Source organism: Mustela nigripes, chromosome 4, assembly GCF_022355385.1.
Source record: "Mustela nigripes isolate SB6536 chromosome 4, MUSNIG.SB6536, whole genome shotgun sequence".
Classification (NCBI taxonomy): domain Eukaryota; kingdom Metazoa; phylum Chordata; class Mammalia; order Carnivora; family Mustelidae; genus Mustela; species Mustela nigripes.
In genome coordinates this window covers 41,982,690-42,007,542 of record NC_081560.1, presented here as the reverse complement: position 1 = coordinate 42,007,542, position 24,853 = coordinate 41,982,690, and the positions used below count along the sequence as shown (strand labels likewise).

General features: G+C 38.2%; 1 protein-coding gene across 1 annotated transcript in view; it reads right to left on the bottom strand.

Moving 5' to 3' along the window:
- Positions 1 to 24,853, bottom strand: part of TBX20 (T-box transcription factor 20) — a 58,571-nt gene that overhangs the window by 15,086 nt on the left and 18,632 nt on the right. The window contains exon 6 of the mRNA XM_059396585.1: positions 21,090 to 21,166. Coding sequence (XP_059252568.1) covers positions 21,090 to 21,166 — 77 coding nt within the window. The remainder of the gene's footprint in view (positions 1 to 21,089; positions 21,167 to 24,853) is intronic.

Genomic DNA, 24,853 nt, shown 5'->3' with positions numbered 1-24,853 from the left:
GCTCAGCAGGGAGCCTATTTCCTCCTCTCTCTCTGCCTGCCTCTCTGCCTATTTGTGATCTCTGTCTGTCAAATAAATAAATAAATAAATAAAAATTAAAAATAAATAAATAAAAGGAAACCTATTTTTAAAAATCTCTTGAACAGACTTGTTGAATCCTTTGACTTAGACATATTGAGATGAAAATAGTTCATCATTTACTAAGAGGCATAGTAAATACATTAAATGCAAAGATTAATGGAAAGGATAATCTGGCATGACATGGATGCTAATTAATCAATTCGCCAACTGCCCTATATTTTAACCTTTATATGCCCACACTCTGGTTAATGTCAGACCCCGCACAGCCTTAACAGCAGATGTCACTTCCTCAAGGACTTAATTCACTACCATATTAGAGAGTGACTGTCTTTGTGGGTAACTCAGGTAAGAAAAAAGGCAAGTAAGCTTGGCAACCCTTACTAAAATGAAACTGTAACATACCAAGCTGATGTCCTTTTAGTCACACCAGCATGTGTCATACTGTTAATATTTAAATTTAATATTTAATATTTAATTATTTAAAATGAACTTATATGGTCGTCTTCACATGAGAGAGGAACTTGCTTCAAATACCCTAGGAAACACTTTCTCGCTGTATAGTTACAAAGGAATGGCCATCAGTGAGCCCATTTAGGGTGATCTATTTCTGAGGTATATTCCTCTTCCCGTCCTATTCACATGAACTGCTCAATCCAAGCATTTAAATTCAAAACCAAAATGTAGCATTTGCTTCTCTAAAAGTGCCATTATATAAAATCACTTAAACATCTTTCACATACACACCCAGATAAATCACTTCCCAAATATCATAATGAATCACTGCCTTCTGAAGTATCTTGCTTTTCTATAAGAAGTACTCTATATTCATTTTGTCCTTGGTAGATCACTGGTATCATTACTTATTCTCATCTCTAAGAGGGACGGAAAAAAGGATTTTATCGAAGTGATTTACTTGTGTCAGGCCTGGAAGCGAACTGAAAGCAATGGCAGTTCTTATATAAAGGATGGCATAATTGAATTATTGCCTTTTAAGTGATTAAAAACAGTGGTGCAATATCAGGGCCCATCTCTTTGAAGATGTCGCAAAGAGTAGACAGCCCGCTTTGTTTACTTTGTGTCTAATCCCTAGCAGGATGAAAAGTGCAAAGAATCTGTTAGCTTAGAAACCCTATTGCAAGGACTTCTAAAATACTGTACCCTGAAAAATAAGGGATGACTCACCTAATGGGTTAAGTGACTTAGGTATCACAAGCTATGACAGTGTCTTGTAATGCTCAAATCTCTAAAATCCCAAAGCAAGAGACTGTAGCTTTCGTAGGCTTGCTTTGGATTTAACAGATAAATAAAATAGGGTACCATTACTAAAGTACCATTATTGGCCATTCTAAATATCTAACACTATATTATTTTTCTAGGCAGAAAAAGTACATTATTACCTTACATATCTTTAAAAGATCTCTTTTGACTACCATGTAACCATCAATTCCAAGAATAATATAGTGTGAGAGATGCTATCATAGTCAGAAGGTGGGCAATATAAAGGGTAGCTACAATGATTATGTTGATCCTGACAAAAGGTTCAGACCTGTTTGAAGTCCCTGTTTGTTCAAACTCTAGATAAGCAAAACCAACACCCTCTATCAGTATTGGAACTGATCGCCCATTCTTGTCTCTGAAACGGGAGCGCAAATTTCTCAGCATTCAAAAAGCAAAACCTTCCTTTTCTCCTCACTTCTTCCTTTGCACCATCATGATACCTAATATATTCTTCTTCTACCGTACTTACTAGATTGATCACAGTCATGTGTTGGCATGATTGTCTCTACTACTGTGCTGTTGGCCTTCAAACAAGGAGAGAACAATACTTAATCTAGGCAGTAATTCTCGAACTTCAGTGTGTGCTGTGGACTAAATGTCTGTGTCTCCCACAGAATTCCCATGCTGACATCTTAATTGGCAGTGTGATGGAAGGAGGCAGGGCCTTTGGTAGACAATTAGGTCTTGAGGGTGGAGCCCTAATAAATGGGATTAGTGCCCTTGTAAAAGGAGACAGGAAATCTTCCTTTGGTTTTCTCTTTTCTGCTTTTCAGCCATGTGAAGACACACTGAGAAGATGGCTATGAACCAGGAAGCAGACCCTTATCAAACACTGAACTGGCCAGCTTCCAGAACCATGAGAAATAAATATCTAGTGTTTAAGCCACTCAGCCTGTGGCATTCTTGTTAGATCAGCCCAAACTAAGACAGTGTGCATCAGAATTAACACGGACTTGTCAAAACACAGACTGTTGAGCCCCACCCTTGAGTTTCTGATTCCATAGGTTCTGAGGTATAGCCTGAGAACATGATTTTCTGTGTGTTTCCAGGGGATGCTGATGCTGCTGACAGAGACCACTCTTGGAGAACCACTGCCCCTAGTGTCAAAGTTACGAGTATGTTCACTGGCACTTCCTTAGCTTGAATCCTAGCTCTGCCACTTGTGGGCTGTGTGCCTGTGGGCAAATTGCTTTACTTCTCAATGCCTCAGTTTCTTCATCTGTAAAATGAGAATATTAATATGCTCTAGCTATTAAGGTTATTATTAAGAATCAATGAATTAGGGGCGCCTGGGTGGCTCAGTGGGTTAAAGCCCGTGCCTTCGGCTCGGGTCATGATCCTAGGGTCCTGGGATCGAGCCCCACGTCGGGCTCTCTGCTCAGTGGGGAGCCTGCTTCCTCCTCTCTCTCTGCCTACCTCTCTGCCTACTTGTAATCTCTGCCTGTCAAATAAATAAATAAAATCTTTATAAAAAAAAAAGAATCAATGAATTAACACACATAGAGAGCTGGGATATAATACCTGGGATATAATAAGCTTTAATAAATGTTTATAGATAAAATCAAATTCTTGCTGTTATCATTGAGTAGCAAGATCAGGTGTTCCTAAAGCTGGTTACAGAATCATGACCATTTTAGTTAACATTAGGACTTAGAGATACTATAACTTGCCATGTTTCATTTAAACCATCCTATACTATACAGGTCAGGGAGAAAATTAAATAGAATTTCAATTTGCATTCTAACTTTTCTCTCCTAAAGACAGGCCTAGGAAAAAACTGTTTAGGGAGAAAATGTCAAATCCATTAAAATCAATCCTAATTGATAAGAAACAAAATATTTAAAGTTGTTCTTGCTCATCAATTTGTTCAAGTTTACATCGTCTTCCTGGGCCTCTGTAAATAACTCCTTGTCACAATATTTCCCCAAAGATATATGCAGATAATGTTATAAATTACTGGAAGACAATATATCAATATGTGTAGCTTCCACAAAGTACTTAATAAATGAAAACTTTAGATAATACAATTTGAGATGCATTATAAATCATTAATTTTGAGAACTGAAATATATAATACAATTCATCTTAGAAAAGCAAAGTAACTCTAATTTTTTAAAAAGCTTTTAGACCTCACTTTATTATTTACTTCACTTAATCCTACTGGTTTTTCTTTCCAGTAGTAATATATATTTCTGGTTTTCTATTATCACTGGCAACTTAAATAAGTAAACTGGACCAATTGGGGGTAGAGGGGAGAAGCTATTATGTTTAGTTTCTAAGGCTTACAGCTGTGGCAATTAGAAGAAAGCTCAAAGAAAGCAAAGTACAGATCACTCAGCCTCTAAATAAACTTTAGTAAATTGTGAGGTAGGGAACAAATGTCCTTCATACACAGATAGAAAGACACAAGCAAGAAAAAAAAAGAGGACAACTTACAAGTATAAGCCAATTGTGAATAACTCTGCTACTCTAATTACCTGACTTACTGGTTTGTTTAACACTACTTTGTAAAATAAATGCTTCCTCTTAAAAGCTCTGGATAAATGAATTAACATTTTCAGTGCAGAAACACAGCTTGCTAGTTAAAGGAATATTGCAGTGACTGTAAATTGAAAAAAAATTAATTCTGTTGAAAGCCATCCCTTCCTTGAGATTGTTGTCAACAGATTATTTTACTTTATTCAACTAACAGATTTTATTTAGTAGCAGACTTTAATCCAGTTACTAAACAAAACTGCTTTTCTTTTATGTATATAGACTCTTTGACTATATCTCTTTTGGAAATGATTTTTAAAAATGTTTCTTTCCTAAGAAGCTGTGTGACTGGATTCCTTATTTGGATCTGGGTTTTGATTTCTTCTATAAAAAGAGGGTGTGGTAGGCAGCTGGTGAGCTGGATTAGATGATCTCTAAATTCATATGGTGCTAATGATTTATGAATCCTTAAATATATAAAAAGGAAAAAAATTAAAAATAGCTATTTTGAAAAAGTCCAGTGTTAGTTGTAAAGAACCCTGGACTCTAAACCCCTCATCTACTAAGTGTACCCTGAGCAAATCCCTTGCAGTCTCTGGGCCCTCGATGCTTCACTGATAAAATGATATATAAATTGTTGGATGGTTCCCCAAGTCTTTCTAGCCTCAAAATACATATTTCCTAGAAAGCTTGGCTTCAGTGTTTTTTTGGAAGTTTAACCACAAACTATTAAGGCACACTTAAGTATGAACAATATAATTTAAAATATTTTTATGTTGTAATCTGTACTTAAGAAAGAGAGAAAACTATATGCCAATAATTAAAAATAGAGTCATTTTCATGTATACAAGATTGGAGTATCAAATACTGCTCAATCATCTCAGAGATAAAATTCAGTTTTTAACTCTTTGATTTGTCTCTTCATTCTGAGCAACATCACATTCCTGGAGGATGTCCCTCCAAGCAGAGGTGACACAGAAGTCTTCTGTCCTCCCCTACTGCAGAAAGCTCTGGCCTGCTCTGTGGTTCCTGTTACAACAAGTCGGTCCCAGGGGAAAACTGTGGATCACTGGGAGCAGGGGCAGATCCAAAGGGCAGGGTTTTAGCAGACTTCACTGAAATTATATTTCAGTTTTACATCATTACAGACACTGCCTAATCTACTTTGTAAGAATCTCCATAATGCTCATGTATCATTGTATTTATGAAAGATTAAAGGAATTAGCAAGTTTTATGAGCATAACTATTTCTCTATTCACTCAGTTGAAGCTCAGTCTACATATTTTTTCAGCTAATATGGTCCCCTCCTCCTAATATATGTTACTTCTCTCATTTGCCTAAATCTATTCTGCTGGTTTTTCTCCAAAGACAGGATGTAAAAGTGATATGAGAATTTATGTTGTTGGCTATCTGGGCAACAACTATGAGGCTCGACTAACCACTTCACAAAATGCATGACTTTGGGATTCCTGAATATCAGAATTCTCTTTTTTCAAAAGCTAGCCAAAATGCTTAGAAGAAAGTCCAATATCAGCAGATATCCTGAGAAGAGGTAAGTGCAGACGGAAAGGAAAGATGAGCTAAGAGCACAAAAAAGTCTCACTCGACCAAACCTCAAGAAAAAGGTAACTGTTACATCCAATGAGAGGTCCTTCAACAGATGAATGGATAAAGCAGATGTGGTTCATATATACTACGGAATATTACTCAGCCATCAGGAGGGATGAATATCTACCATTTGCATTGACATGGATGGAGCTGGGGGGGATTATGCTAAGTAAAATCAGTCAATCAGAGAAAGGCAATTATCATATTGTTTACTCATATGTGGAACACAAGAATAGCACAGAGGATCACAGGGGAAGGGAGGGGAAAACTGAATGGGAGAAAATCAGAGAGGGAGACAAACCATGAGAGACTATGGACTCCAGGAAACAAACTGAGGGTTACAGAAGGGAGGGGGTAGGGGGATGGGGTAACTGGATGATGGGCAGTAAGGGGGGCATGTGTCGTGATGAGCACTGGGTGTTATAGGCAACTAATGAATCATTGAACACTACCTCAAAATCTAATGATGTACTAGATGTTGGCTAATTGAACAAAATAATTTTAAAAAAGAGGAGAGTTTTAAAGAAATAACTGTACTATCAGACAGCTGAAGAGAATCTTGAGCATGCTATCCATTCCACTCTACCAAGCAGTCCATCAAAATGGTGCAAGTGCGAGTGTCTGGAGGGGACCCAGGGGACCCTTTTGTAGAAAAGGGAAATCCACATAATCCTCCCTTTTCACTTCACCCATGAATTCCCACCTCTCTGCCTCTCAAGGTTTCAGCAGAGCTTTTTTTTTTTTTTTTTTTTTTTTAATTTGACAGACACAGAGATCACAAGTAGGCAGAGAGGCAGGCAGAGAGAGAGGAGGAAGCAGGCTCCCTGCCGAGCAGAGAACCCAATGCGGGACTCGACCCCAGGACCCTGAGATCATGACCTGAGCTGAAGGCAGAGGCTTATTAACCCACTGAGCCACTCAGGTGCCCTCAGCAGAGCTTTTGACAATTCAAAAATGATTCCACTGGGAAGCTTATTAGAATACAGCGAAGGGAGAGTCTTAGATTATACTCCAGTGACTACTCACTATAAGGAAGCACAAGGTACAAGGGGAGTCAATGAGTAACATTTCAGAGAACTGATGGCAGCTTCTTTCCATCCCTTAACGACACCTATGAGTGAAGGAAACAGGGACACAACAAGTCCAGGTAATCCTCTTCTGGGAACTAGGGATCCTCCTCTGTCTTTTGATCAAGGACAATAAGAAGAAAAAACAAGGAAATCTTTTGGTCATTCCAGAGAAGAGACTATATCACTTAAATGGAAAAGAATATTAGATTGCCATCAGAGGGCGACAGCCACACTTTACATCAGGAGACAATAACACCACAGTTAAGATATGGTAGGAAAGAAAATGTGAGGCAAGGATTATCTGACCTTTGCAAATAAAAGCCACAAACTCATGTTCATGCAAAAGGCAAGGAGTACTGGCCCCAGGAGCTTTTCTTGAGGCATCTAGCAGAAAAGGAGCTTCAGGAAACCAAAATGGGGAGACAAGGTCATAAGATGCATCTGTGGTGATTATATCTATATTTACTTGAAGAACTGAGATTAAATCATGGTGATAAGAAAGTACATGTGGGGGCGCCGGGGTGGCTCAATTGGTTAAGTGTCTGCCTTTGACTCAGGTCATGATCTTCCGGTCCTGGGATCAAGCCCTGCTCCCTGCTCAGTGGGGAGTCTGCTTCTCCCCCTTGCCCTGCTCTCTCTTTCTCTCTCAAATAGGCAAATAAAATCTTTAAAATAAAGAAAGAAAGAGTACCTGTGTGATGAACCTATACTCTGACAAGGTAAATCAAGTACAATTCTCAGGAATGGGAGGAGGATGGGGAGGGAAGGTGGTAAGTAGAATCAGGTTGTCAGTATCTGTATTTATTAACTGAGATGAAAGGGTAATGACTTCAAATGTTTAAAAACAGGGAAAGTGGGGGAAAGAGAAAAGTTACTAGTTAATTTCAATTCCGTTCATAGGAGGGGACCTACAGAAAGTTAGAAACAGGGGACTAGGAGTTTTTAGAAGGCATTAGTGTAAAGGAAAACAGAGTAAGAGTACAAACCTCACTAGATACCAAAAAACAATAGTACAAAAAAAAGTCCCTAATAAGGCAGACCACATAGCAAGAGATTATTTACATAAGACTTGTTTATCTATTTAAATATAACAAAACAACTGAACTAAATTCAAACATATTAATATGTATATTACATATATACTTATATAAAATGTATATGTTTTATACTTATGTAGTATGTATGTACAACCCATAATATTAATGTACATTGCCATGTGGTAAAAAACAAGGTAGAAAATGTATAGAGCATGTTAACATGTAAGAAAAAGAGGAAAAAATATATAAATGTATATCTGCTTCTATTAAAAAATACGCTGGAAGGATAAATAGTCCGTTTTTTGTTTTTTTTTTTTAAATGGTTACTTATAGGAAAAGAAAGAAATAGGGTGTGGATTGGGAGAGAATCTTGAGATCTTTGAATAAGGCATGTTCTGTAGATCTGTCTTAAAGCCATGTAAATCATTTTTTAAATAATCATGTACGAAAATTACATTTTTAATTCAAAAAAACCCAGAGAATACAGTATAACAAATGAACCTAAATGTATGTCACTGGCTAATAAGAAAAAATGAATAGGGAAATGCTCCCAAATGACTTTAGAACACTCTAGTAGTGAAAGAAGAAAAAGAAACTAAATGAACCAAAAACACCCTGGCAGAATCTACACTAAGGATGAAAAGAACCACCACAAAAAGATTTTCAGCTATTTTTAGTTGCCACATTGTTGCAGGTATGTGATTCACATATCCTGAGACTGCTGTGTATCTGCACATTCCAAGATAGAGCAAATGAGTAATGATAAAACGGTCCATCATTCCCTGTATTAGAGAAAGCTGGATTCACAGCATGAGAGAAGAGATACAGACAGAAGGCCAAAGAGGTTGCGTAAAAGCCCAATCACCCTGAATTTAAATGAAAAGTGTTAGTTTGAACTCATGTTGGATTTTATCTTTAAAGTTCACGGGCATGTGCCCACCCTCTTCAAACTGAAAGCTTAGGTGGAGCTTATTTGAAGTTTAGTTTAGCTTACTTATTTGAAGTTTGAGTACCCAATTCTTATACATTTCAAGGATGTTACTTTGCCATTTTAAAATGCAAAACTGAAAAATATTAGAAAAAGCATTTTCTAATTCCCTCACAATAAACCGGATGATGTTTTAGGAGTCTTTTCTCACATCTGCTTTCCCAAAAGCCTTTCATACTGTTCTCTGAAGACCCTGAAAGTTTTTAGTGTTCAGAGAAAAAAAAAGTTATAGCCTATTATTCATCAAAGTTCAGGTTCAAGATTAGAAAATGGATAAAAATAACATAGATAATTGCAATCTACAGTCAGGGCTGTATGCATGCCTGGTTTGTCACTTTGTTGCCCTACTTGGTCACCTTTCTTTGGCTTGAACTATAGGCACTAAAATGACTCCGTGAGCATGCCTAACTACCACTGTATATCAGAAAGACAAGGTGCTGGCAGAGATCACATCTCACCAGCTCTGTCAACAGGCTCAAAATGAAATTCTGAGTTTCTTCATTTTAACCCAGAAAGAGGAAAAAATCATCCCATGGACATAAAATTGCTGGGTAGGAGTTTTCCTTGCTGTTAGTATTTCCACAGCCCCTTAAAGCTCGAAGCCAGGAATCAGCAAACTTTTTCTAAAAAGGCCAGACAGTAAATGTTTAAAGCCTCACATGTTTTATGGTCTCTGTGAGATCCACTCCACTCTGTCTCTGTAGCAGAAAAGCAGCCATATGCAATATGTGAACTGAAAAAAAGTGACTGTGGTCCAATAAAATTTTATTTATACACAATAAAATTTAATTTCACATTATTTTTGCATGTCACAAAGCATTCTTTTTTTTTTTCCCCAACCATTTAAAAATGCAAAGACCATCCTTACCATATGGACTCTACAGGCGGCCAGTAGTTTGCCAACCCCTGCTCTAAACTACTTACCTGATTAAAGGTGAGCCCACTGACCCTGCACTGCTCCTTATGAATACCTTACTGCCTCAGAAGCTCCACAGGGAAGCTAAGAGCGATGTCAGAACCAAGCACTACTTCCTTTTTAGCACTGTAAGTCATTATGGAAGATCTAGAAATTACCCATAAACTGTGAACCTCTTCAGCAAAGTGGCCAAAACATTTGTTGTTCCATGGTTTGATGCAGGTAAAACTTCTATCCATTCCCAGAATATTAGATTTGCAACTTTCCTGAAGTTTCCTTCCTCATCTAAATTAATAGAGTGGCTTTGAGCTCTGAGCAAAAAGACCTGATTCTTACTGGGCTTGTGTCCAAATTTCATGTGTTTTAAAGTTTTATTCAATGCCAAGGGATTTTAAACTTATTTTATTGAGACTTTCAGTACAAATCCTGAATGAATAAGGTGAGATAAGCCTATGTATTTAATTCTCTGTGCTAGCGACATGACTGAGAAAACAAAAGAAACTCAGGAAATCAGGTACAATGCCAACTACACACTTAGATATTTTAGCCACAAACAGGAGAGGGTGAGGGAAGCATCAAGCTCTGTGCCCGGTCATCACTTATACAAGGGAGAAAGCTAGCTGGGGAAAGAACAAATGAAAAGGCCTCTGCCAGAGCTTTACCTACACCCCACCTTGGAGCAGCAGAGATTGATAATAAAGGCAGGTCTTTGAGCAGCTGACTGGGAGCAGATTCTCATGCTGCTGGAGGCTAGGAGTAAGGAATCCCACCACAGTGCTCTCAGCTAGCACAGGGTCTTTATGGGATACTGGAGACGGTGGGTCTGTGACTACGGCTAGCTCTGGAGCAGGGCTGTGAGGCTGCTCTGCCGGGTGGGTGGTAAGTGTGGTCTAGATGATTTCTAGCTGCTGAGGCAGACTGAGAGAGGAGGATGGTCCCTGCACGGTGAAAACTCCCTTTCCAAGGCTATGTTCACCCACCTGCCATAACTCCCTACGTCAAACAGAGTAATTACACTTCCACAGTGGCAAAGTATAATACATTTAAATTATCATCCCATTCTTGGGTCTGCACCTGAAATATTTAACAAAGATCCACATGCTTTTATTCAAAATTAATCTCAACTTCAAACACTAAGCAAACAGACATCCTGTTCTATATATGATCTAGGGCAAAATAATTGGACATTAACAAAACATTCAGCAATTCAAGAGATGAAAATGAATTTCAAAAAGCAGAACAAGTGCTCTTTTGAAACTGACTTGTTTCAAGACAAGGAAAGATATTTTAATTCTCTAATTTATATTTTCAAATTTGCAGCACAAAGCAGGCACTAATGGGCATGAAAAGGAAACCATATGGATGGGAAAATATACTCAGAAATGACAAAGTAATAATCACCACATGCTAAAAGAACTCAATACCCAAAACACTGAATGCCACAGAAAACAAAATCAACAAGTTAGAAGTCTCATATAGGAAATTTTCCCAACACCAGAGTAAAAAGTTAAGGAGATGAAAATTATTAAACAGAGAATAGAAAGATGGAATAGATTCGGGAGATCTAACATACATAATAATAGGAGTTTTAGAAGGTCTGACTAGAGCGGACCACTTAGAAGCAAAACCAGGAGATAAAGAAGAATGAGAAGACAATTTGCCCAAGCTGAAAAACCAAACCGAGTTTTGCATTTAAAGCATTTAATTATAAATACTAATTTTTACCAATCTACAATTGGACAAATACACAATTTCTCAATTTCAAAGAAAATATTCTAAAAGCATTTTTTCCAGATAGAAAAAAGGTAAGCTTCCAACAAAGGGAAGACAGTGGCTTTTATTCCGCAGTATTTAAAAGCCGGATGGCAAAGGACAGCTGAAAGAGTTCTGAGGGAAAAAACTATGACCACAATGGCAGCAGATCCTCTCGGATAAGCAAAAACTCATAAAGAAAAAGGAGCCATATATCCTTCCCTGGCCAATTACTTAACACTTACCAACAACTGAGAGTAAAGTCAGAACACAATTCTAAACATTGGAGAGATTGTAGAAATGAGCCATTAACAATGAAATGACTAGAATTCAATTTAAATGATTGTAGTTGAGGTACTATGAGCCTTACAAAAAAAATTCTGAGAAAGAAAAAGATACACTAAATCTAGATTTGAAATCCCAGATTATTTAAACCGAAATGATGGGTTGAAGGAGGGGTAGTAGAAAGAAGAATCAAACACTAAGTATCTCCTATTTTATAAGAAAAGAAAGTGTATAGTTTCTGACAGTAACAGAGATACCAACTTTATAATTATGTCTTTTAGAATTTGAAAGCATAATTATTTAAAAAATACAATTAACATTAGAGGAAGGACTTTGGTTTCAGACAAACTAAAGTGGGTGTGAGGCTCAACTCACACACAAATTGTGTGAATAAATAAACCAGTCCCTCTAAACTTTGCTATGTTATCAGCCAAATAGGAACAAAACGGTTCTTTATTATTGGATTATAGGATTATTTTGGATTATATAGGACTATTTTGACAAGTGACAAAAATCAAGTGTGTAAAGCATATAGTCCATTGCCTGACAAAAACTTGATAAATATAACAAAAGGCAAGAAGAAAAAATAAAAATGTAAAGTAAATAGCTGAATTAAATGTAGAGTAGAAATACCAGACATATCAGTTATTACAATATTAGGAGATGGATTACATTTCTCCATTAAAACACAAAGACCATCAGAGAAAATTTTTAAAACCACAGATATTCTGTAGTTACAGAGTATCTTTAAATCTATAGATTCTCTGGGGTTCCTGGGTGGCTCCGTTGGTTAAGCAACTGCCTTTGGCTTAGGTCATGATCCCAGTGTCCTGGGATTGAGCCCACATGGGACTCCCTGCTCAATGTGGAGCCTGCTTATCCCTCTCCCCTTTCTCATACTGTCTGTCTCTCACTCTCTTCCAAATAAATAAATAAATAAAAGTCTTTAAAACTACAGATACTCTGTAGATATACATCATTATTTACTCAGCAAGTATGTTGAGTGTGTACTATGTACCAGCCACTATTCTAGGATCTAGGGATATAGTAGGAAACAAAAGACAAAGTCTCAGGGCCCCTGGATGGCTCAGTTGGTTAAGCAGCTGCCTTTGGCTCAGGTCATAGTCCCCCAGGGTCCTGGGATAGAGGCTCACATCTGCTTCCCTGTTCAGCGGGGACTCCGTTTCTCCCTTTCCCTTTACCCCTCCTCAACTTTTATGCTCTCTAACTCTCTCAAATAAAATCTTTAAAAAAAAAAAAAAAGGCACCTGGGTGGTTTAGTGGATTGAGCCTCTGGCTTTGGCACAGGTCATGATCTCAGGGTCCTGGGATCGAGTCCCACATCGGACTCTCTACTTGACAGGGAGACTGCTTCCTCCTCTCTCTCTTTGCCTGCCTCTCTGCCTACTTGTGATCTCTCTCTCTCTGTGTCAAATAAATAAATAATCTTAAAAAAAAAAAAAAGACAAAGCTTCAGACCTATTCAGATTTAAGGGCAGCATATTCCTTGCAGAGGATTAAAGTAAGTATAGAGCCCCTATGGTGAACCTGGTCCTGGGTATGCTAAGAAAAGTAAGCAAGAGAAAGAAAGGTACAAGAGTTCAGAGACAGACCTCAGAACTAGGGTCAGATTCCACAGAGCCTTTCAAGCCATGTCTGAACTGGGACTTTACCATCACTGAGAAGGTGAGTCATTAGAGAGCTCTGAGCAAGAATGATGCGGTCCAATTTGCTTTCTTCAACAAGATCCTCCTGACTGTTGTACTAGAAATGGATTTAAGGGCAGTAAGAATAGAGGTAGAAAGACTAACGAGGAGATTAATGCAACAATCTAGGGAAGAGATGATGGTATCGCAGATAAAGATGATAGCGGTGGAGATGATAAGTAGTAATTGGATTCCTCTGAACAGTTCGAAGGATTAACTGACTATGTGGATGTGGGAAATGAAAGAAAAAGAGGAGCCAAGGATGCCCGCCAGCCTTCTGGCCAGAACAATGGGAAGGATGCAGCTGTCTGCAGCACAGATGGGAAGAGTAAGGAAAGAACAGGCGCGGAGGAGTATGACTGGGCACTCCTGCTGCAGACATGTGAAATTCGAGGTGTCCTAGCGGGAGAGGGAAGAGTCAATGAAATAGCGAGTCAGATCTTTGACTCTGAGAGGCCAGGAGCAGAGATGTAAATTGGATAGTGATCGGCATATAATGGCACAAATCTAGGTCAGATTAACCAGGAGGTAGGTGCAGACTGAGAAAAACAGGTCTCAGGACCCAGGCCCAGAATACATCACTGTCTAAAGACAGGGGACAAGAGGAAGAACCAAGAAGGGTGGGGGGAGGAAAGAATGGCCAGTAGAGGAGAATAAAAACCAGAAGAGTGAGAGGTCTTAGAAGCCAGGAGGACAGTAGGAGAGAATAAACAGCACTGTCGAACCCGACAGACAGGTCAAAGCAGATGAGGACTGAGAGTGACCATTGGATTTAGCCATGCAGAGGTCACCAGGGACCTGGACAAGGGTAGGATAGTGGAGAAGGGGGTGAAAGTCTGAAAGGCAGGGTGTGAAGGACAAAGGGAAGAGAACACACACCACTCTTGAAGCAGCTTTACTATGAGACGGAGCAGAAAACTGAAGAGTCGGTAAGTGAAGAGACAAGTGGAATCCAGAGGTTTGTTCCTTCATGGAAGAAATATCAGGATACTGGATAATGCAAGAGAGAGGGGGGCATCCCGCTGTAGTAACAAGAGATTTTTAAAAACTAAAAGGCAAATAAAGCAAAAATTTTAAAAGCATAATAATATAATACTAAGCAAAGTAGAATCCAAGACAAAGAGCATTAAATGGGATATATTTACTGATAAACTATGGAACTTAAGTAGTTTAATAAGTCTTCCCCATAAGAGTACTGCACCCAAGGGCACCGGGGTGGCTCAGTCGGTTAAGCATCTGCCTTCTGCTCAGGTCATGATGCCAGGGTCCTGGGATCAAGCCCCACATCCGCTCCTTCCTCACCTCCCATTCATGCTCTCTCGCTCTCTCTCTTAAAATAAATGGATAAAATCCTTACAGGGAAAAAAAAAAAAAGTACTGCACCCAGATGAATTTATAGGCAAGACTGTAAAATCACTTCCTTGCTATTTAAACTGATCCAGACAACAAAGAGAAGGAACATATTTCAACTCATTTGAACAAACTAGCAGAAACCTGATACCAAAAACTGACAGAAAGGAAAGAAGAAAAAAGTCAAATCTGTTTCAAAGATTGATTAAAAAAAAAAATACAATTCAAGTAAATTAAATCCACCATGTATTATATGAAAGCCAGATAAAATCAAGACAGGATTTATTCTAGGAATAAATGGAAAATTCAACATAGACACTATGAGTATAATTGATACTATTATTATTTTAAAGTAGAAAAATAAAACTGTCTCAAATGTTAAAAGAGCATTAAATATAATTTCAACTAATATTCAGAATAACAAAAAATTCCTTAGGCATAGAAGGGTATTGCCACAATATGATAAAGAATATTCTCCTGAAACCCATAGCCAGTGAAAATCATATATAATGACCAAACATTAGAGGCATTGTTAAACAAGTCAAGAACAAGAGAAAAATGCCAACAATCATCATTACTTTTCAGTAGGGTCCTGGAAAATTTAAGTCAGTTCAATACAAGGAAAAAACATTTTTAAAAGCATACCTATTAGAAAGAAATATATAAAATTATCATTTTTTACAAATTATATAGCAATCTAACTGGAAAATTCAAGAGACTAAAAGGAAAAATTATTAAAACTATTTTTTTGAAGTTCAGTAAAATGGCAGCATGCCAAAGACATAGGAATCAATAGCTTTTTACAGACTAAACTAGGTAGATTTCTGATTAAAAATTCTACTTCCAAAAGCAAGCTCTTTCCTCCCAAAAGACTATGGTACTACTATGGTACTATTCAATACAAAGGTAGTGTGAGCCATATATGCAATTTTAAATAGTCTAGATATTGCATTTTTTAAAAATAAGTGAAATTAATTTTAATATATTTTATTTAACCCAATATATATCCAAAATATTATTTTAACACCTAACAATATTTTAAAACTGTTTGTGAAATATTTTCCTTCTTTGTTCAAGGAGCCTTCAAAATAATGGGGTTTGGTTTTTGTACTTAAAGCACATCTCAGTGTAGAAAAGCCACATTTCAAGCCCTTACTAGCAATCTGTGGGCAGTAGCTATTGATTAAATTGGACAGTGTAGCTCTAGTAGACCTAGCTATAATCCTAAGAAAATACAGGCAGGACTTACAAACTTAAAATATCAAAACTTCTGGGGCACCTAGGTGGCTCAGTGAGTTAAGCCTCTGCCTTTGGCTCAGGTCATGATCTCAGGGTCCTGGGGATCCAGCCCCACCATCGAGCCCCTGCCTCTGGCTCTCTGCTCAGCAGGGAACCTGCTTCACCCCCACCCCACTGCCGCCCCCCCATCTCCACCCCTCCCCACCTCTCTGCCTACCTGTGATTTGTCTGTCAAATAAATTTTTAAAAATCTTTAAAAAGAAAAAGAAAGAAATAAAATATCAAAACTTCTAAAGAACTTAAGAAGACATTTCAGTAAAAGAACAACTATATGACATATTCTTAGAAGGATGTTCTAAAACTGTAAAGATACCAATTTTATCTCCCAAATCACTGTATAAACTGAACATAAGCCCAGTCAAAATTCCAAAGACATTTTTGGGAAGACCTGGCAAAATGGTTCCAAAGACTGGAAGTGTAAATATTGAAGAATATAAAGAAAATTTGAAAATAACAAGTAAGGGGCGCCTGGGTGGCTCAGTGGTTAAGCCGCTGCCTTCGGCTCGGGTCACGATCTCGGGGTCCTGGGATCGAGCCCCGCATCGGGCTCTCTGCTCGGCAGGGAGCCTGCTTCCTCCTCTCTCTCTGCCTGCCTCTCTGCCTGCTTGTGATCTCTCTCTGTCAAATAAATAAATATAATCTTTAAAAAAAAAAAAAAGAAAGAAAATAACAAGTAAAAAGGTTTGGAGTTTGCCATATCAGGTATCTAAGTATCATCAAATATTTATGTATTTTATCAATTTACAAAAATAAAAACAATATTGGAAGATCAATAAAGAGACTACAAAAACTACTACAGACAAAAATTTAGTATATGGTAGAGGGAATTATAAATAAGTAGGAAAGGAATATGTTAGTTAATACACGGTATTGGAACCACTTATAAAAAACAGACATGTCCCTATATATTTTTTAATAATATTTTCATGATAAAATATTCTATTTATCAAAAACATACATAGAAAGCTAATTTCAAACTGATAAAATGGTTCCAATATATAAGCAATAAAAATACTCATGTAAGTAGCTTACATAGATCAATAAAAGATAAACAATCCAAAAGGAAAAAAAAAAGCTAATGACATAAGCAGGCCAATTTACTAAAGAAAGTACAAATTTTCTATCAAATTGGCAAAGATGAAAAATTATGTTTGACAAGGGTACAAGAAATGGGCACTCGACAATGCCTTGGACAATCATTCTTGAAGGAAACCTGGCATTTTGTATGAAAAGCCTTAAAAGTGTGTATTATCTTTCCCATTATATAAAGAATCTAAACTAGGCAAAATCATAAAGAAAGAAAGTAGAACAGATATTACCAGGAGCTGGGGGAGGAGGAATGGAGAGTCACTATTTAAAATAATGAACACAGATTTTCTATTTAGGATGATGCCCTTTTCGCCCTCAGACCATTGAAAGCTACTCAGCTTCATAGACATAATAAATGTAAATGTAAAATGTAATATGGGGATGGTCGCACAACATTTGAATATACTAAATGCTACTGAATTGTTTACTTAAAAATGATTAAAATGGGGGTGTCTGGGTGGCTCAGTGGGTTAAGCCTCTGCCTTCAGCTCAGGTCATGATCTCAGCGTCCTGGGGTGTAGCCCCCATTGGGCTCTCTGCTCAGCAGAGAGCCTGCTTCCTCCCCCCACCCCGCCTGCCTCTCTGCTTACTTGTGATCTCTGTCAAATAAATAAATAAAATCTTTTTTTAAAAATGATTAAAAGGGTAAACTTTATGTTGCATATGTTACCATGATTTTTTAAAATTCCATTGCATGGCTGTATACGTTTATTGAACCGTTTTTCTATTAGTGAATATTTAGGTCTTTCTCAAAGTTTTAACAAATAAAAAGATTATGATTTTAAAAAGTATATCCCTGGAGTGTCTGGGTGGCTCAGTTGGTTAAAGCCTCTGCCTTCGGCTCAGGTCATGATCTCAGGGTCCTGGAATCGAACCCCGCATCAGGCTCTCTCTCTGCTCAGCAGGGAGCCTCCTGCTTCCTCCTCTCTCTCTCTGCCTGCCTCTCTGCCTACTTGTGATCTCTCTCTCTATCAAATAAATAAATAAAATCTTAAAAATAAAAAAATAAAAATAGTATGTATGTAAACTTTAAAGGAAGTAAATATTCATACATGTCATAGGAAAGTACCTGGAAAAATATCTTTGCCGATAGTTATCTCTGAGTGAATGGGATTTGTTACTTATTTAAGCTCTTCTTATTTGTTAGCATTTTTCTACAATGAGCATGAAGTCTCATTGGAGAAAAGAAAAAAATACTAACAAAAGAAAATTTTGAAGAAATCTCTGAAAAATGCTCCTAGTTATTTTTCCTCAAAAGTAACACCATGTTTTCCCTTACTGTACAAAGCACCCCCCCCCAAAAAAAGAAAACACTAAGTGACAGTCTGTTTATTATTCTCTGACATACCAGAAGATAATTCTTTTCCTGAACAAAATAACTATAAATTATATATTAAGAAATCCCTTTGGGCTTTTGATTTGCTTCTAAGCTGTCTATAATAGGTATGTGTGCAAAGCATCTAATGAATGAAGGAGATTCTGTCACTGGAGAGTAAGGCTACACATGGAGCGTTCAAGACATTCAAGTGTCTGCACAGGACCTAGTAAAATGAGAGCAGGGAAACTATAATGCTTATACAGAATCCCAAATGCTTGTGCAATTGTAGAGGAAACAATACAATGAGTTTGGAGGTATAAGGCAAACAGATCCAGTCTCAACAACATTTTTCTTTGGGTGTCTCACACATAAGTTGTAAATCTGGAACAGGAAACTTGAAATCATTAAGGTCACATATTTATAACATCATATTCAATTAGGTTAGAAAAGTACAATTTCTGTCATCATGTCATAAAAAGATGTGTTTTTGTCTCAGATCTCTTTTAGGAAAAGTCCCCTATATTGTTACAGATAGGGCTGTTTTCAATCAGTTACAAGGAGCAATTCAATTACTAGATGGTTTAGTGCAGTAACTGACTCCAGACTAATTTAATTTCTTTAGGTCTCTAAAGATCAATTGATCTGATTTGACCCATCCCCAAAGGCTGTTTAGGGAAAATTCAGACTTAAATACCTGGAAATGAAATCCAAAACCTTGGCCAATTTCACACTAGTTAGGTCATCCTGCAAACTTTCAGCTGGTCACAGAAGATGCCCTTTTCGCCCTCAGACCATTGAAAGCTACTCAGCTTCATAGACATGTGAGTGCTCCCCACAGCAGGATGTTTATTCCATCAGTGGAAAATGTGCCTGCATGCATTATCAAATCTGCTGTTCTAAAGGGCAGTCTGGGGACTCGTTTCTCATGAGTACACGTGCAAATAAGGGGCTATTTTTACTCCAGGAGTAGTTTATTAAGACTATTAGACATGCACTTAAATGGTGCGAAAACTTATAATTATTTCACATTTTTAGATTTATAAAGTGTTTCATAAATGCCACCTTACTTGATTCTCATAATAAACTTTTGAATGAGCGGGGTTATTTTTCCCATCTTCTAGGTGAGGGGACAGAGGCTAGCAGACTTCTCCAGGATCACTCAGCCAGTAGAAGGCAGAGCTGGGACTCTAACCCATGAGTTTGTCTCCCAGTAGATCATGCTCACCCTTGATCTGAGACAGAAGGTAAAAACAGACCACTACTGTCGCACTGAGCCACTGTCTTCATTCTCACCTGCTACCTGACTGAAACGGAGAGGTTCATTGCTTCTGGCTCTCCAGAAATAAGAGATGAAAAAGGTCATGCCTGAATGACAGCAGCCTTTATCAATGGACTTTTTTGTCACCCACACTGCTAATGCCACCTTCTCTGTAACTTGGGTCTCAAGGCCGATCTGCTTGCCTATGTCCCACCTCACTGGGGAGGAGCTATCCATTTGGTGTCTCAGTGCAGCCTGCAATCGACTTTCAACCACAAGCTCCAGTTTCCTTCCCTGATCTCAGCACCCTCAACCATTTGTCAAGTTCTCCAATGACTTAATTTCTCCCTTCTACTTAAATCCCACAGCACCTGTTCCACTCCCAGCCTCTCCTGCTGGCTGCTCTGCCTCCCTACTGAGCCTCTATATCTTTTCCTCCAAATCAAAACCATCCCGTGATACCTGCTACTTGGGAGGGCAGAGGGAAGGATCAGACAGCTATGGCTAAAATGTGCAATGACCCCTTCATTTGCATTTCTAGGACAAGTTGGAGAGAAGTGGCAAAATCAGGAGACATGACCATGTGTCAGGTAACAAAGAATGTGACAGACATGTGTAGCAGCTGGTGGGGAGGAAATCACACAAAGATTTGGAGGTAAAATACACCAAAAGCCTGGTGGCTAGGGTATACCACCTGTCAAATGTAGACTCTGGGCCACACAAAAGACGTAGAGAAGATGAATAAGGTCTAAAGATCTAATGTATAACATAGTGACTAGAGTTGATAACACTGTATTGTATAATTGAAGTCTGCCAAGAGAGTAGAACTTAAATATTCTCACACAAAAAAGAAGTACAGAAAGTTCCATAGTACGGGTAAGGGATAAAAATAATCAGTTAGGTTGAAAAATCTTCTCCCTAAAAAAAAATGCATTATTTTTTTGACATTCCTATGGGCAAGCTGCGGATCTCAACATAGACATTACTCACCACATAGAGGATCTCACACTGCATAAACCATTTTAACTAAGTTAAAAGTGGAGTAAGTTACAGGCACATGATTCTCGTTTGTCTTCTTAAAGGTTCTGAGACCTGATGTCTCTCCTATTAAATATAAGCAGTCTATGCCATGTTTAAAATATGGGCCTTGAATTAAATGGCATCTCCTTCCTTCAAAGTTCCAAACAACGCATATTCCTCATGTTAGCAAATATGTCCACTTCAGAAAGCAAAAGCTATCAAGATTCCATGTCTCTGCAGATTGCCACCTGAGAGAGGAAGCTTAGCATCATCAAAAGGACTGAGTCTTTCATAAGGAAGAAATCCTATTTTTTACAGTTGAGTCAATGTCCTGACCAAAGAAACCACCTCCTCACAAACACAGATGCAGGTGTGGCAGCTGTCCCAGTTTAAGCAGCCACATGTCTACAGAGCTTCTAGGTGGAAGGGAAGATGGGGTGCGGGATTGGAGACTATCTACAGTAAGGTTATGGCACTTTGGCGTTGAAAGGACTGTGTTCTTACAAACCCACTCTTCTCTTTATCTTATCTGGACAGAAAAGTAGAAAATTCTCATTACCTCTCAATGTCAGTGAGCCTGGAGGAGTCCCGGAAGCCTTTGGCAAAAGGGTTGCTATCTATTTTCAGCTTGGTTATCTGCAAAGGAATGAATGGGTAATAGAACAATATCATTTCCGAGGTCAAGGAAGTGAAATCAGAAATAAAGAATTTGTTCATTTCCCAGGCCACCCCAAGAATACTTAATGCTTCTTAGGATCTTGAGAAGGGTGGAAAGTGATGGAGAAATTCACAGGAGGGATGACTCACAGCCAGGTGGGACAACTGGTCAGGAAGGGCCTCAGAGATGAGGGATTTGAGGACTGGCTGGTCCTAGAAAATAGCTTGAAGGTCAATGGATAGAGCCAGTTAGGGAGGGGGCCTTTCCAGAATGGCCCAGTGAAGAATTTAAGAGAACTGTGAAAGGCTAGGGCTTGCCTGGGGAATGGGAGAGCCCTAGAAGGCCAGCATTGGTGGGTAATGGGGAACACAAACAAAAATGTTGCCTCCTGCTGACTTGACAGCATCATTTGTGAATCCTATGGGCACATACAGGTAACATAATGAAGAAAAAGATCAAATGGCCAATAACAGTTTCATATTCAATACTCTATTGAAATATGACATAAATACATGATATAAACCTTTCAGAGTATAAATTTAGCCCTGCTCCCCTTTCCATCTGACTAAATTAGAATCAACCAGTCTTTTGTTTTCCTCCCATACAATGCTATTTATAGACTCTGTGCTTGTATAAAAGAAAACATTCCCTAATAAGAATCATAGTCTTAAATATCTAAGAGGAGCTAGTCATAATTCCCACAGCATTAATATTAATGTAAAAAGATCCACTAAATCATATGCACGGTGCCTCCAAAGAAACAGACATTAGGTTGTGAAGCAAAAAAAAAAAAAAAAAAAAAGTACTGATTACAAGATACTTGAGTTATAAAATTCCTGATTAGAGCCAAAAAGAACCCACGAGGACCAAGACACAGCTAGTCCATATCTGAACTGGAACTTCAGACACTCTTACAGACAGTCCTAGCTCACCGGCATCAGAACAAGAACCCATGCTAACCTTTAGAGAGACATACACAAAATAATCTTAACCTGGAGAAAAGGTTATACATTGAGGCATGTCCTCCTCATAAACACTAAACACAATCAAAATAGATAGCTTAAAATACTCTTACCAAAACACAACTTCTTCTCTGATCAAAGTGTATGAGCTATGCATTTTAAATCATTAACACCTAAAGAACTGCCTTTTTCATTACGAAAGAAAGGCATTATTTCCCTTTTCGAATTTTCTGAACATGGGTTAACCAATGCATATGCTGCAAAGAAGCTATTTACCTCACTTAAAATAGAACTTCCCATACTCTCCTATCCAGAGACCCCCCTTTTTCTGTCATGAACACTGACCACTTATAAGATTAATCATTTGATAGTATTAATTTTTAAGAGGGCTTGCCAATATCTCACAAATGCTCATTGTTCACCTGTTCAGTCTAGTGCAGCAAAAAAAAAAAAAAAAAAAAAATTACTGATTTCCTTTTCAGCTTAGTTAATGGACATGGTAAACAAGGAAGGAAGGAGGAAAACTTCTTCATGAATAACAACAGCTATTTTAAATTTGCACATAAAGAAAGACATAGAAACCTCTGAGGTTCTAACTCTAAGGTGTGGCCATGCAGAGTGGCTGCCACCACTGTCATAGCCATGGATTTTCTCAGGGCTGGAGTCTGTTTCAGTCATCCTTCAGACTATGATTTAGTTTTGCAGGTCCACTTTCAGGATGCAGGAGAAAATTTTATTTGTTTCAAATAAACTGGAAGCATCTTCAGAAAGCACAAGCAATTCACATGCTCTAAAATTATAAAACACCAACAAGACTTTTAAATCCTCAGACCGGCGCTGCGTCTCTTTCTACCGAATAATTACAAGTTAAAAATGCCTTCTATTTCTCAAACGCTTTCTAGTTCATGAAAATGCTTTCAGAGTAATTCATTGACAAATATTTAATGCGGACGGACGACTTCTCATGCACTCTGCTAAGTGTTGGACGGGCGGAGATAAAGAGCATGCGCGCCCTGCCCTAATGGCGCTTCAACGTGCCAGGCACAAGCGGAGGGATACACAGCTAATCGATACTGAGTTCGCTTCACGGGCCGCCAAGAGAGGGTCCTGACCCCACATCCGCCGCGGGGTTAGTGACTTAAGGGTCAGCCAAACCCAGATGAAAATTTCCAACTGCAACTGTGAGGAAGCACAATGAAGTCAAGCCTTCTTTCAAGCTCAATCCCTATAAGCTAATTAATAAAATTTAAAAGGGAATAGATAAAATTTCATGGGGACAGTGGCAGATATCTGATGGAAGAAGTCCCTGGACAGCCGTTCCTCTAAGATGCAAACCGTATCTCGCTTTGAGTCTTTCCAAACTAAAAGAATATAAGTACGACCAACTGTTGTGATGATTAAAGGGCTTTTGATCTGCTTGGTCCCTCTGAAGGATTTTGAAAATTGTATTTGCTTTTCTCCATTATTTCCAAAAGGGAAAGGCTGTTGGCTTGGAATGGGATGACTGTCATAGAGAATAAATGTTCTCAGCAGGAGTGTGTCCTTCAAGCAGGACATCACCATATCTAATATATTACTGCCATAACCCTGGAGAAGTCAATTACATTCAACAGTTTTCAGATTTCCTTGGAATTTTCTTTCATCATTAGAATGTTCTATTTCCAATATCTCCCTTTCAAAATGCCCAGGCAGATCACTGGTAACTTTTTTCTTTTTTTCCCACATTTTGTTATAAGTTCAAACTATAGGAAAGTTTCGAGAACAGAATGAGGTACTCTCATACACCTAGATTCACCAATTAGTTACAGCAATGATGTGACTTAAGTGTGTTAATTAGAAATGGAGCTTAAGGGATGCCTGGTGGCTCAGTGGGTTAAGCCTCTGCCTTTGGCTCAGGTCATGATCTCAGGGTGCTGGGACTGAGCCCCACCTCGGGCTCTCTGCTCAGCAGGGAGCCTGCTCTCTCTCTCTCTCTCTGCCTTCTTGTGATCTCTGTCAAATAAATAAATAAATAATCTTAAAAAAAAAAAAAAAAGAAATGGAACTTAAGCCTTTCTCTATATACCATTTTATCTAATTCCAGGTTAAAGTATTGCTTTTGGAAGTTAAAGGAAAAGAAGCTGAATGGATGTCTAGTTAATAAAATTGTAGGGGGGCCCTCACATAACACTGCAATTTTGAACAGGTTTTATGGAGTACTGATCAGCAGTACAAAGACTGTGAGTTAAACTTCTTATTGTACTCACCGTGCTCACTGTGCTATCACTAGTCTCTGAGTTTACTGGGGTGTCAACATTAAGTACCCCAGAAATGTTTGTTGAAGTTTGCTCCAAGGACAAGCAATCAGAAACAGGATTTCACCTTTTTACCAGTTATGGACCAGCAAAACTCTTCTTGAGTTTACAGAAATAGCACTTCATTTTGTTTCTAATTTTTAAGTAAAATAATTTTTAAATAGGATTTCAACATTCTAGGTAATTATGCATTTTTAAGAGGTCAGGCATAGATTTTATTCCACGGATATGTCAATAAAAACAGCAGTAACATAGAAATTTATTTCTGAAGATACAGTTTTATATCCCTTTATGCCATTTGGGATAACTGAAAAGGCTCTACATCTGCAAACTGATGAGAAGGGACCCAAGTTACATACAGTGATCTGAGCCGGACATCATTTCCATCTGGTCCCCGATACAGAATCCC